Genomic DNA, 12700 nt, shown 5'->3' with positions numbered 1-12700 from the left:
TGTAAGGTCATTCACTTTGGAAGCAAAAACAGGAAGGCAGATTACTACCTGAACGGTTGTAAATTGGGAGTGGAGTGTGCAGCGGAACCTGGGTGTCCTTGTGCACCAGTCGCTGAATGTAAGCATGCAGGTGCAGCAGGCGGTAAAGAAGGCTAATGGTATGTTGGCCTTCATTGCGAGAGGTTTCGAGTACAGGAGCAGGGATGTGTTGTTGCAATTATACAGGGCCTTGTTAAGGCCACACCTGGAATAGTCTGTGCAGTCTTGGTCCCCTTTTCACCGGAAGGATGTTCTTGCTCTCGATGAGTGCATAGAATCATAGTATTTACAGTGCAGGAGGCCATTCGGCCCATCGAGTCTGCACCGGCCCCGGAAAGAGCACCCCACACAAGCCCACACCTCCACTCTATCCCCGCAACCCCAGCTAACCTTTTTGGAGACTAAGGGCAATTTATCATAGCCAATCCACCTAACCTGCACACTTTTGGACTGTGGGAGGAAACCGGAGCATCGGAGGAAACCCACGCTGACACGGGGAGAACGTGCAGACTCCGCACAGCCAGTGACCTAAGCCGAGAATTTAGCCTGGGACCCTGGAGCTGTAAATCAACTGTGCTAACCACTCTGCTATCGTGCAGCGAAGGTTTACCAGACTGATTCCAGGGATGACGGGACTGTCATATGAGGAGAGATTGACTAAGTTAGGATTGTTCTCGCTGGAGTTCAGAAGAATGAGGGGGCGATCTCAGAGACTTATAAAATTCTAACAAGATTAGACAGGGTAGGTGCAGGGAGGATGTTCCTGATGGTGGGAGAGTCTAGGTCCAGGGATCACAGTCCGAGGATTCAGGGTAAACCATTTCAGACGGAGATGAGGAGACATTTCTTCACCCAACGAGTGGCGAGTCTGTGGAATTTATTACCACAGGAAGTAGTTTATGCTAAAACATTGAATATATTCAAGAGGTGGCTAGATATAGCACTTGGAGTGAATGGTTATGGGGAGAAAGCAGGATTGGGCTATTGAGCTGGATGATCAGCCATGATCGTGATAAATGGCAGAGCAGGCTCGAAGGACAAAATCCTCCTCATGCTACTATCTTCTATTTATCTAGGACCATCCTGATCCTGGCCACGGCAGCACCCCACCCCCCCCCTCGACAAAATATACATTGAGCCCAGTAGTAGCCGGCACACTGAAAACGTGTGGCCAACTCAGACAGCACTTCGGGCTGACCAAGATGTCCCCCGTGGCTCCCACCTGCAGTAATACAGATTCCCACCAGTCACGATAGACGCAACGTTTAAAAAATGGAAATAGGACAGGGGAACACTTAGGGATCTCTACAGAGGACACAGACTAGCGATGCTGAACAAACGAACGGAGGAATGGGAACTACCGACAGGACAGGAAATGAGACACTTCCAAATAAAACACTTACTCCGCAAAGAGACAATAGGATACCCCTGGCCCCCAGAGACCACACTATTAGAGGACCTGATGACGGACAATAAGGAAGGGGGACTCTGTGGGAAATTATACAGACAGCTACTGGACAGAGCCCAAACACCACTGGACGAGACCAGACGGAAATGGGAGGACGAACTGGGGACAGAAGTGGGGTGGACACTCTGGAGCGAAGCACTGAACAGGGCCAATTCCACCTCCTCCTGCACAAGGCTCAGCCTCATGCCGTTCAAAGTGGTGCTCAGAGCACACCTAACCAGAAGTCCAATGAGCTGGTTGTTCCTGGTGGTGGAGGATAAATGTGAACGGTGCCAGAGGAGCCTGGTGAACTACACCCACCATGTTCTCGGCTTGTCACAAACTTTCTGGGTTCTGGACAGCCTTCACTGAGGCAATGTCCAAGGTTGTGCGGGTGAGGGTGAAGCCATGCCCAAATGTGGCAATCTTCCGGGTATCAGAGCAGCCAGAGCTACACATGGGGAACAGTGCCACGCCCTAGCTTTCGCTTCCCTAATCGTACGCCAGAGAATCCTGTTCAGCTGTTGATCAGCAGCACCACCCACAGCTGCAGACTGGCTAGCTCACCTTTCGGAATTTCTCCACCTGGAGAAGATCAAATATGCCATCCGAGGGTTGGAGGAAGGCTTCCTGGATACTTGGGGGTAATTTGGCTGTCTGTTCCAAAACCAGTTTGAGGCCAACAACAGCCAATAGAGAGAGAACGGGAAGGATTACAAAGGGGAAAGAAAAAGAGGAGGAACGACAGGGGGGGGGGGGGGGGGGGGGGCAGAAAGTCTGAGACAGACAAAGAGGGACACCACTGGGGGAGGGGGCTACACCACCCCCCACCCCTCCCCCATTCACAAAAAGAACACGGTTCAAGCCGACAACGGGAGAATAGAAAGTGGGCGGGGAAAGGAGCAAGAAGGAGGAGCCCCTCCCCCCTCCCCCCAGATCGACCAGGGAAGAAATCAATGGGGCAGGGGACATGTCGAACTAGACATCAAAAATTTGTAAATAAAGAAACGCAAGCTGATTTACACTGTATAATAAGGGGTTGGTTTAGCTCACTCGGCTAAATCGCTGGCTTTTAAAGCAGACCAAGCAGGCCAGCAGCATGGTTCGATTCCCGTACCAGCCTCCCCGGACAGGCGCCGGAATGTGGCGACTAGGGGCTTTTCACAGTAACTTCATTGAAGCCTACTCGTGACAATAAGCGATTTTCATTTCATTTTTCTATTTCATAAAGGAAAACCAACGGCAATGTACATAATTTTTAAAAAGCTAATAAAATGATTTAAAAAAAATGTAATGAAGGGTTGATAAATCCTCTTGGAAGGGATGATCACAACATGGTAGAATTTCAAATTCATTTTGAGCGAAAGAGAACAGAGTGCTACACTAGTGTTTTAGCATTGGGCAGAGGTAATTATACAGGCCTGAGGAAAGAGTTGGCCCAAGTAGGCTGGACACGAATAATTGAGGGTAGGATAGTTAAGGACCACGGCGGATGTTGAGGGAGACACCTCTGAATTAAAGTATATTCCTGAGAGGAAGTGGAATTGTAAAAGTAGGAAAAACATTCCATGGCTAAACAAGGAAGTCAAGGCAAAAAGTAAGGCATACCTGTGAGAACATTAAAAAAAATAAATTGAGAGTACCCAATTATTTGTTTCCAATTAAGAGGCAGTTTAGCGTGGCCAAGTCACCTATCCTGCATATCTTTTTAGATCTAAATCTAGGTTTTAAGCATCTTAATTACAGATTTTAATAATGAATTTAAATTCCACCAGCTGCCATGGTGGGATTTAAACCTATGCCGTCCCAGAGCATTAGCCTGAGCTTCCGGATTACTAGTCTAGTGACATTACTACCTAGTCTCCCCAATATTATTACATAGTAAACGTTTCTGGACTACCCATTTACAGTATTTCTTTATACGTTTCTAATCATCCTGAATCCTAATTATGGACAAGAATATTTTGAATTTCTTGTTTAAACTCTTGAAGGGTCGATATTAAAACTCATGAAGTGTTCTTGTTCCACACCCCTGCCATCGGGTTTTTGTATATTTAACTACAACTTCAGATCTGACGCATTTAACAGACCGAGAACAACTATGTTATGCTCAATAAACCTGAAAATATATTACAAATAAATATCACTCAATTTGTGATTGGATACATCAGTACTGATTAACAAATGATAATTTGTTATATTGAATTTTGTATAATTATGAATTTGCTTTTACATTTTACCTGCTAAAGACGTGTTATGATGCAAAAGTATTTTTTCCAGAAGCTGGTTTTAATAAAGTCTAGTTCTGTGAACTAACTTGAAGTGATGTACAGACTCATTCAGATTGCAAAAAGTGAAGCTTTTGAAATCACAAAAATATGGTCAACACTGCAACCACATAAATCACACCAGATAAAGACAGTGAAGAAGAAAATGAAAATGTTGCTTAAAAAAGCCTTTCTAATTGATGAGATATTATCACAGTGGAAGAAGCAAAGAGATGCTACAACTTCACACTACGTGGCTACTCATTACCAGTGAGGTGTCTGTGGGGGAAGGAAGCCCCTCATCAGCAGCCTCCTCGATCACTTCCTGACAAGAATAAAATCAAAATTTTGGTAACAATATAAATATATCAGAAAGCGGATCATGTATACCCCTCTCGTTAACATAAACTTGTATTTTTAAAAATAAATTTAGAGTACACAATTATTTTTTCCAATTAAGGGGCAATAATTTAGCGTGGCCAATCCACCTAACCACAACATCTTTGGGTTTTGGGGGCAAGACCCACGCAGACACAGGAGAATGTGCAAACTCCACATGGACAGTGACCCAAGGCCGGGATCGAACTCGGGTCCTCAGCGCCATAGGCAGCAGTGCTAACCACTGCACCATCATGGCACACTTCATAAATTTGTAGAGTGGTGAATTATTTTCTATTTTGCAATTTACTAACAACATTTATTTAGTTAAGTCAATTAAATTAAATAGTATTAATTCTGTAATTATTGAACTTTTGAATGCCCAGACGGCTTCAATATCACAAGTGGAGGAAAAGCCAAAAGGCCAAGTCAAAATATGTAAGTGGAGAGAGATGAAATTATGATGGTCAAATAGCAATAGAAAAAGCAAAATCCTGCTGTTGCTGGGAATCTAAAATAAAAACAGAAAATGCTGTCAGGTTCAGCAGGTTTGACAGCCAATATGGCTCTTTTGACTCCAATATGACTTCAGAGCTACCGAAGAACAATCATATTGAGCTTGAAATGTTAACTCTGTTTCTCTCTCCACAGGTACTGCCAAACTTGCTGTTTTTATTTGGTCATGCAGCCAGTTTCATTTAGTTGCTATCTTAGTAATTTAAAATTATTTTTTTGCTCCTGACCTTTGAAAATGAAGGTTGATAGCATGCTACGTACCCCATTTGATTGATATATATTTTACAGGAAATTATGTTACTGCTATTTCAAACAGAATTGTAGTTTTCCATGATTAACTACAAGAAAGCTATGCACTCCAAATAGTTCATTTACAATTTCTATCGGCAAAGAGACACAAAACCCAAAGCAAAAGTTCAGCAATTCATCACGAATCATCCAATGCCAATTTCTAACCAACACAATTCAGGTACTCCGAGCAAGAAACCCAGCTTAAGAAGAACAAAAATCAGATATTGCTGAGTTAGTTGAACAAACAAAGGTTAACAGTTTGAAATGAAACAAAAGAGGAACAACTTTTGCAGAACCTGAAAATACAAAATCGTGTCAGGATTTAGAAAAAAATAACATTTACTTGTAAACATAAAACCGAGGGGGAACTCCTAGGAAGAAAAGCAGTACTATTTTGGTGAAAACTTAAGAACCTAAGCAGTATTTTGTGAATTTGTACTACATTGAAATTTATTATTGTGCCAACATTTTATAGGTGTATGGAATGTCTAGCAAAAGAAAAGTTTCAAAAAAATAAATTAAATGGTGTATAAAATACATACTACATTCCAGTACTAAAATATTCACCCTTTTGTAATACTTACTAGATTACTGTATTGTTCTCTTGACAAACTGGTTTTAGCTGATGAACGCGAGATGGGATGTTGCAAACTGCCAAAGTATTGCCTTGGCAGGTAACAAATAGGAGGGGCAAAATATGGCTATGGAAAAGGAACAGGTGGAAAAACAAATTTAGGAAAATCAAATGAAGTCACAAAGGAAAGAAACACACTTAACACATGGAATGACAAATCTCTTTTCAATGTAGAGTATGTTGACTTCCCAAATCCCAATTCATGATGAATGAAACTCAAAATAGACATTAAAAAATTAACCAAAGTAACACATGGTTATAAATCAAATATGAGGGATGTTGCAGTGTCAATTCAATTTTTTTTTTTAAACACCTGTAGTCATTTCGCATCTAGTACAATAATAGATTTTAATTTACATACCCGGTTATAAAATGGATGCTGTTGTCCAACCATGCCACTATAATAGCTGCTAGGATGTTGTGGTGACATTACATTACCATTGAATGAAGTTGAGGAGGAACAGACTGATGGTGCCTGGCTGAACACAGATACAGCCCGAGGTGGAGCTTCCTGTAAAGGGAGTGAAGGATAAGGAATCCCTGTGATATTTACAGTGGACATCTGCTCTCTGGCCGCTCGTATATCTGTAAGCAAGAAGAAAAATCTTGAGCAAAGACAGTTTTTATCAAATACAACTTATGCTCATAAGCACATTTTCAGCAAAAAAAGTGGACGTGGACACTTGCTCAGTACTTTAGGCTTTTTAAATTTTAATCTACACATCCTACTTCTGGAAATTACTCATCCCTTACATATTACTTGATTAAATGTGCCTGATGGTGGAATGAATTTCCAACAGATGATACGAAAAAAAGAAATGCATGTCAGTGATTTTCATGATCACTGCATGTCCCAAAAGCACTTTACAGCCAATTGCTTTGGTTATTTTTGTAATGTAGGTAACAAGGCAGTCAGTTTGCATACAGCAAGCTCCCACAATCAGCAGTGTGATAATAGGAGTGACATTGGTTGAGAGATAAATATTCTTTTTTGTAAAAATAATTTTAATTCAAATTTTTCAACAACAAATTTTCTCCCAACAATAAAATAATCAAGGCACAGAAAAAACAGAAATAAAAGCCCCTCCCCCAATACAAAGCAGTAAATTAATAACAAAAAAGTAACAGATAGGGCGGAATTCTCCGCTCCCGTGATCAATCGGGAAGACCGTCGTGAATTCGGGCGAGTTTCACGACGGCCTCGGAGGCCGCTCCTCGCACCTAATTCACTCCCACCCGGGGGGCTAGGAGCGGCGCTCCGTAAATCTCGGCCGCCGGGCCTTGACGCTTGCATCAAGGCGGCGCGCAGAGAATGACGCGATGGCGGCGCCTATGTGACGTCAGCCGCACATGCGCAGGTTGGCCGGCTCCAACCCGCGCATTCGCGGCTGACCTCACGACGGCTGACTATCAGGAACGGCAGGCCGCTCGGCCCATCCGGGCCGGAGATTCTTCCGAGCAGGGGGGTGGGAGAATCACGGGGGGCGCCAGGGAGTCGTGTCGTGAGTCGCCCGGCACTTCCGCGATTCTCCCACCCGGCGTGGGGAGCATTCCGCCCCCAGTTGCAAAAACAAACCCCCTTAACAGACCCATAATCCGCCCCCCCCCCTCCCCTGGGCTGCTGCTGAGAATGACCACCCTCTAACACTCCGCCAGGAAATCAAGAAAAGGCTGCCAGCGCTAGAAGAACCCTTGCACCAACCCCCTCAGGGCAAACTTGACCATCTCCAGTTTGTTGAGCCCGGCCATGTCGTTAATCCAGGGTTCCGGGCTCGGGGGCTTCGCGTGCCTCCACTGTAACACTAAGATGAGTGGTAAAGCGAAAAGTGCAGAGGATACTGGAAGTCTGCAGAGGGATTTGGATAGGTTAAGTGAATGGGCTCGGGTCTGGCAGATGGAATACAATGTTGACAAATGTGAGGTTATCCATTTTGGTAGGAATAACAGCAAACGGGATTATTATTTAAACGATAAAATATTAAAGCATGCCGCTGCTCAGAGAGACTTGGGTGTGCTAGTGCATGAGTCACAGAAGGTTGGTTTACAAGTGCAACAGGTGATTAAGAAGGCAAATGGAATTTTGTCCTTCATTGCTAGAGGGATGGAGTTTAAGACTAGGGAGGTTATGTTGCAATTGTATAAGGTGTTAGTACGGCCACACCTGGAGTATTGTGTTCAGTTTTGGTCTCCTTACTTGAGAAAGGACGTACTGGCGCTGGAGGGTGTGCAGAGGAGATTCACTAGGTTAATCCCAGAGCTGAAGGGGTTGGATTATGAGGAGAGGTTGAGTAGACTGGGACTGTACTCGTTGGAATTTAGAAGGATGAGGGGGGATCTTATAGAAACATTTAAAATTATGAAGGGAATAGATAGGATAGATGCGGGCAGGTTGTTTCCACTGGCGGGTGACAGCAGAACTAGGGGGCATAGCCTCAAAATAAGGGGAAGTAGATTTAGGACTGAGTTTAGGAGGAACTTCTTCACCCAAAGGGTTGTGAATCTATGGAATTCCTTGCCCAGTGAAGCAGTTGAGGCTCCTTCATTACATGTTTTCAAGGTATGATCTAATTGAATGGCGGAGCAGGCTCGAGGGGCCAGATGGCCTACTCCTGCTCCTAGTTCTTATGTAAAAGAATCCTGCGCCGGGCTACTAGAGACACAAAGGCCAGAATACCGGCCTCTCTCACCTCCTGCACTCCCGGCTCCGATGCTACCCCAAAGATAGCGAGCCCCCAGCCCGGTTCCACCCTGGAACCAACCACCTTGGACAAGGTCCCCGCCACCCCCTTCCAGAACCCCTCCAACGACGGACACGCCCAGAACATGTGGGTGTGATTCGCCAGGCCTCCCGAACACCTCCCACACCTGTCCTCACCCCCAAAGAACCGGCTCAGCCTGGCCCCAGTCATATGTGCCCTATGCAGCACCTTCAGCTGAATTAAGCTGAGCCGTGCGCAAGAAAAGGTCAAATTCACCCCCCCGCCCCCCCCCCCCCAGGGCGTCCCGCCCACGTCCCCTCGTCGATCTCCTCCCCTAGCTCCTCCTCCCATTTCGCTTTCAGCTCCTCCACCGAGGCCTCCTCCTCCCCCTCCTGCATCACCTGATAAATTGCCGAGATCCTACCCTCACCGACCCACGTCCCCGAGAGCACCCTATCCTGCACCCCCTTGGCGGCAATAGCGGAAACTCCGCCACCTGCCGCTTAACAAACACCCTAATCTGCATATACCTGAAACTATTCCCAGGGGGGAGACCCCACTTCCCCTCCAACTCCTCTAAAGTCGCAAACTTCCCGTCGAGGAAAAGGTCCCCCATCCGCCTGATGCCTGCCCTATGCCAACTCAAAAACCCACCATCTATTCTCCCTGGTGCAAACCGGTGGTTACCCCGTATCGGGGTCCAAACTGAGGCCTTCACTTCCCCCCTATGTCGCCTCCACTGCCCCAAATTTTGAGGGAAGCCACCACCACTGGACTCGTAGAATACCCTCCCCCTCCATCACCCACCTACGAATCATTGCCACATTCGCAGCCCAGTAGTACCCACGCCAAACCACCTCCCTCCCTGCTTCGCTCCAAGAATACCCTCCTCACTCTCAGGGTCTTCGCACCCACACGAACCCCAGAATACTCTTATTAACCCTCCTAAAGAAAACCTTCGGAATCAAGATGGGGAGACACCGGAAGAGAAACAAAAACCTCGGGAGCACCGTCATCTTAACCGATTGGACCCTGCCCGCCAAGGAGAGTGGCAGCGTATTCCACCTCCTTCTGTTCCACCAGCCTCGAAAAGTTTAGCCAATGTAGCGCCCCCCCTATGTAGCGCAGGTGGATAGCTCCTAGCTATCTGGACGCCAAAGTATCTAAAGCTCCTCTCCGCCCTCTTCAATGGGAGCTCCCCCATCTCCCTCTCCTGGTCCCCCAAGTGCAACACAAACAGCTCACTCTTCCCCACATTGAGCTTGTAGCCCGAAAAGTCCCCAAACTCCCCAAGTATCCTCAACACCTCTGGCATCCCCCCCGGCCAGTAAGACCCACACTGGAGGGGGTCCTCATCCCGCTTTAGAATCAGTGAAATTATTGCTCTAGACATCGTCGGGTGCAAAGCCCCCCCCCCTCCCTCGCCTCATTCAGGGTCCTCACTAACAACGGGCCCAGCAGGTCTGAGAACTTCTTATAAAACTCCACCGGGAACCCGTCAGGTCCCGGTGCTTTCCCTGTCTGCATGCTCCCCAGCGCCTCCATCAGCTCCTCCAACTCGATTGGGGCCCCCAGACCCTCCACCCGCTCCTCCTCCACTCTTGGGAACTCCAGCTTATCCAGAAAGCGGTCCATCCCGCCCACCTCCCTAGGGGGCACCGATCGGTACAGCTCCTCGTAGAAGGACCTGAACACCCCATTAATGTCCCGAGCACTCCGTACCAGGTTCCCTCCTGCATCTGTGACTCCCCCTATCTCTCTCGCTGCCTCCCGCTTCCGGAGCTGGTGGGCCAGCATCCGACTTGCCTTCTCCCCGTACTCATATACCACCCCCTGCTCCCTCCTCCACTGCGCCTCCGCCTTCCGGGTGGTTAGTATATTGAACTCCGCTTGGAGACTGCGACGCTTCCTCACAAGCCCCTCTTCCAGGACATCCGCATACCTCCTGACCACCCTTACCATTTCTTCCACCAACCTCTCCCTCTCAACCCTCTTCCCGTGTGCCCGAATAGATATCAGCTCCCCTCTAACCACCGCCTTCAGCGCTTCCCAGACCACCCCAACTTGCACCTCCCCGTTGTCATTAGCTTCCAAATACCCCTCTATGCACCTACGGACCCGCCCACATACTTCCTCCTTTGACAGAAGCCCCACATCTAACCTCCACAGCGGGCGCTGATCCTTCCCCTCCCCCAGATCCAGGTCCACTGAATGCGGAGCATGGTCAGATATGGCTTTCGCTGAATACTCCGCCCCCACCACTCTCGGGATTAGAGCCCAGCTGAGGACAAAAAAATCAATCCGGGAATAAGCCTTGTGGACATAGAAGAAAAAGGAAACCTCCCTACCTCAAAAAACTCCAAGGGACTACCCCTCCCATCTGATCCATAAACCCCCTCAGCACTGTGGCCGCCGCCGGCCTCTTACCCGTCCTAGACTTCGAACGATCCAGAGCCAGATCCAACACAGTATTAAAATCCCCTCCCAAGATCAAGCCCCCGACTCCAGGTCTGGAATCCGGCTCAACATTCGCCGCATGAAACCTGCATCGTCCCAGTTGGGGACGTACACATTAACCAGAACCACCCGCTCCCCTTGAAGCCTACCACTCACCATTGCGTATCTGCCATAGCTATCCGCCACCACACTCGACGCGACAAACGACAAGCTCTTACCAACTAAAATCGCCACCCCTCGATTCTTCGCATCTAGCCCCGAGTGAAACACCTGCCCCACCCAGCCTCTTCTCAGCCTCACCTGATCCGCCACCTTAAGGTGCGTCTCCTGGAGCATAGCCACGTCTGCTTCCAGCCCCTTCAAATGCGCCAAGACCCGGGACCACTTCACCGGTCCATTCAGCCCCCTCACGTTCCATGTGACCAGCCGAATCTGGGGGGTCTTCCCCCTCCCTCTGCGCCGGTCAGCCATAGCTCTCCCTCGGCTCACCACGTGCCCGCAGAATCCCCCAGGCCCGTTCCCCACGGTGGCAGATCCCCTCCCAATCCCCCCCCATCACCAGCAGTTCCCCTTCGGCCCCTCCAGCAGCAACCCGGTACCCCCCCCCCCCCCCCCCCCCCCTTAGCTAGGGCCTCCCCCAGCTGCGTAATCCCTACCATCGTACTTCCGTAAGTCAGCCGACTCCTGCTGACCCCGGCTGCTCCCACCACCCCAATGACCCCCCCCCCCCCCCCCCGCCCCCGGTGTAACACAACCACCACTCCCCCCACCCAGTGCCGGTCCTGCCCACTGCGCCTCCAACGCGGAAAGAAAGCCCGCGCTTCCATCGCAAACCTCGCCCCCCCCTACCCAACACGCGGGAAAAAGAAGGGCGCGTGGCCCAGTGGGACCGCGAACAGCTCCCCAGCTCTCCACCAGTGAAAAACAAGAAAGCACCAGAATAAATAAATAACAGCCCCAAAAAGTGAAAAAGCAAAAAAGCAAAAAGGCATCAACAAACACAACCAGAAAAACGAAAGGATACCCAGGAGGACAAGGCCTCCGGACTATGTACATCAGTCCCCAGCCCGAGTCCAACTTCTCTGCCTGGACGAAGGCCCAGGCATACTCCGGGGAATCGAAGTAAAGCTGGCGATCTTTATACGTGACCCAGAGGCGAGCCGGCTGTAACAGGCCAAACTTCACCCCCTTCTTGTGAAGCACTGCCTTCGTCCGATTAAAACCAGCCCTTCTCTTCGCCACCTTCGCGCTCCAATCCTGATAAATCCTTATCTCTGCATTCTCCCACTTGCTGCTCCTCTCCTTCTTCGCCCATCTCAGCACTGACTCACGGTCAACGAAGCGGTGAAAACGGACCAGCACCGCCCTATGCGGCTCGTTCGGCTTGGGCTTCCTCAACAGCACTCGATGGGCACCCTCCAGCTCCAAGGGCCCCTGGAACGACCCCGCGCCCATTAACGAGTTCAACATCACGGCCACATAGGCCCCCCCAAGTCCGAACCTTCCAGCCCCTCCGGGAGGCCCAGGATCCGCAAGTTCTTCCGACGGGAGCGGTTCTCCATCTCCTCTATCCCCGCTAGCCATTTCTTGTGGAACGCCTCGTGCGACTCCACCTTCACTGCCAGGCCTAGGATTTTGTCCTCACTCTCCGAGGCCTTTTGCCGTAGCTCGCGGATCTCTGCACCCTGAGCCGTCTGAGTCACCATGAGCTTGTCCAGCGAGGCCTTAAACAGTTCCAAAAGCTCAGCCTTCAGCTCTCTGAAGCAGCGCTGAAGCAGCTCCTGCTGCACCTGCGCCCAATGCTGCCACGCTGCCGGTTCCCCGCGCGCCGCCATCTTGTTTCTCCTGCCGCGCACCTTTCTCTGCTCCAAAGCCGATTTTTTAACCGCTCCGCTCCTGGTCCAGTCCATCCACCGGCAGATAAGCGCAGTGGATGTGTTCCCACACCGGGAAAAGTCCAGCCAGCACCGCT

The 12700-nt window shown here is 49.1% G+C and overlaps 1 protein-coding gene across 1 annotated transcript in view; it reads right to left on the bottom strand.

Moving 5' to 3' along the window:
- The window catches only part of kidins220b (kinase D-interacting substrate 220b), a 241804-nt gene that overhangs the window by 45654 nt on the left and 183450 nt on the right, over window positions 1-12700 (bottom strand). The window contains 2 exon segments of the mRNA XM_038800309.1: window positions 5523-5639; window positions 5934-6157. Of these exon segments, the coding sequence (XP_038656237.1) occupies window positions 5523-5639; window positions 5934-6157 (341 nt within the window).

The sequence above is a fragment of the Scyliorhinus canicula genome, chromosome 6, assembly GCF_902713615.1.
Source record: "Scyliorhinus canicula chromosome 6, sScyCan1.1, whole genome shotgun sequence".
Classification (NCBI taxonomy): domain Eukaryota; kingdom Metazoa; phylum Chordata; class Chondrichthyes; order Carcharhiniformes; family Scyliorhinidae; genus Scyliorhinus; species Scyliorhinus canicula.
Note: the sequence above shows the minus strand (reverse complement) of the source record. Positions and strands in the feature narration are given on the sequence as shown.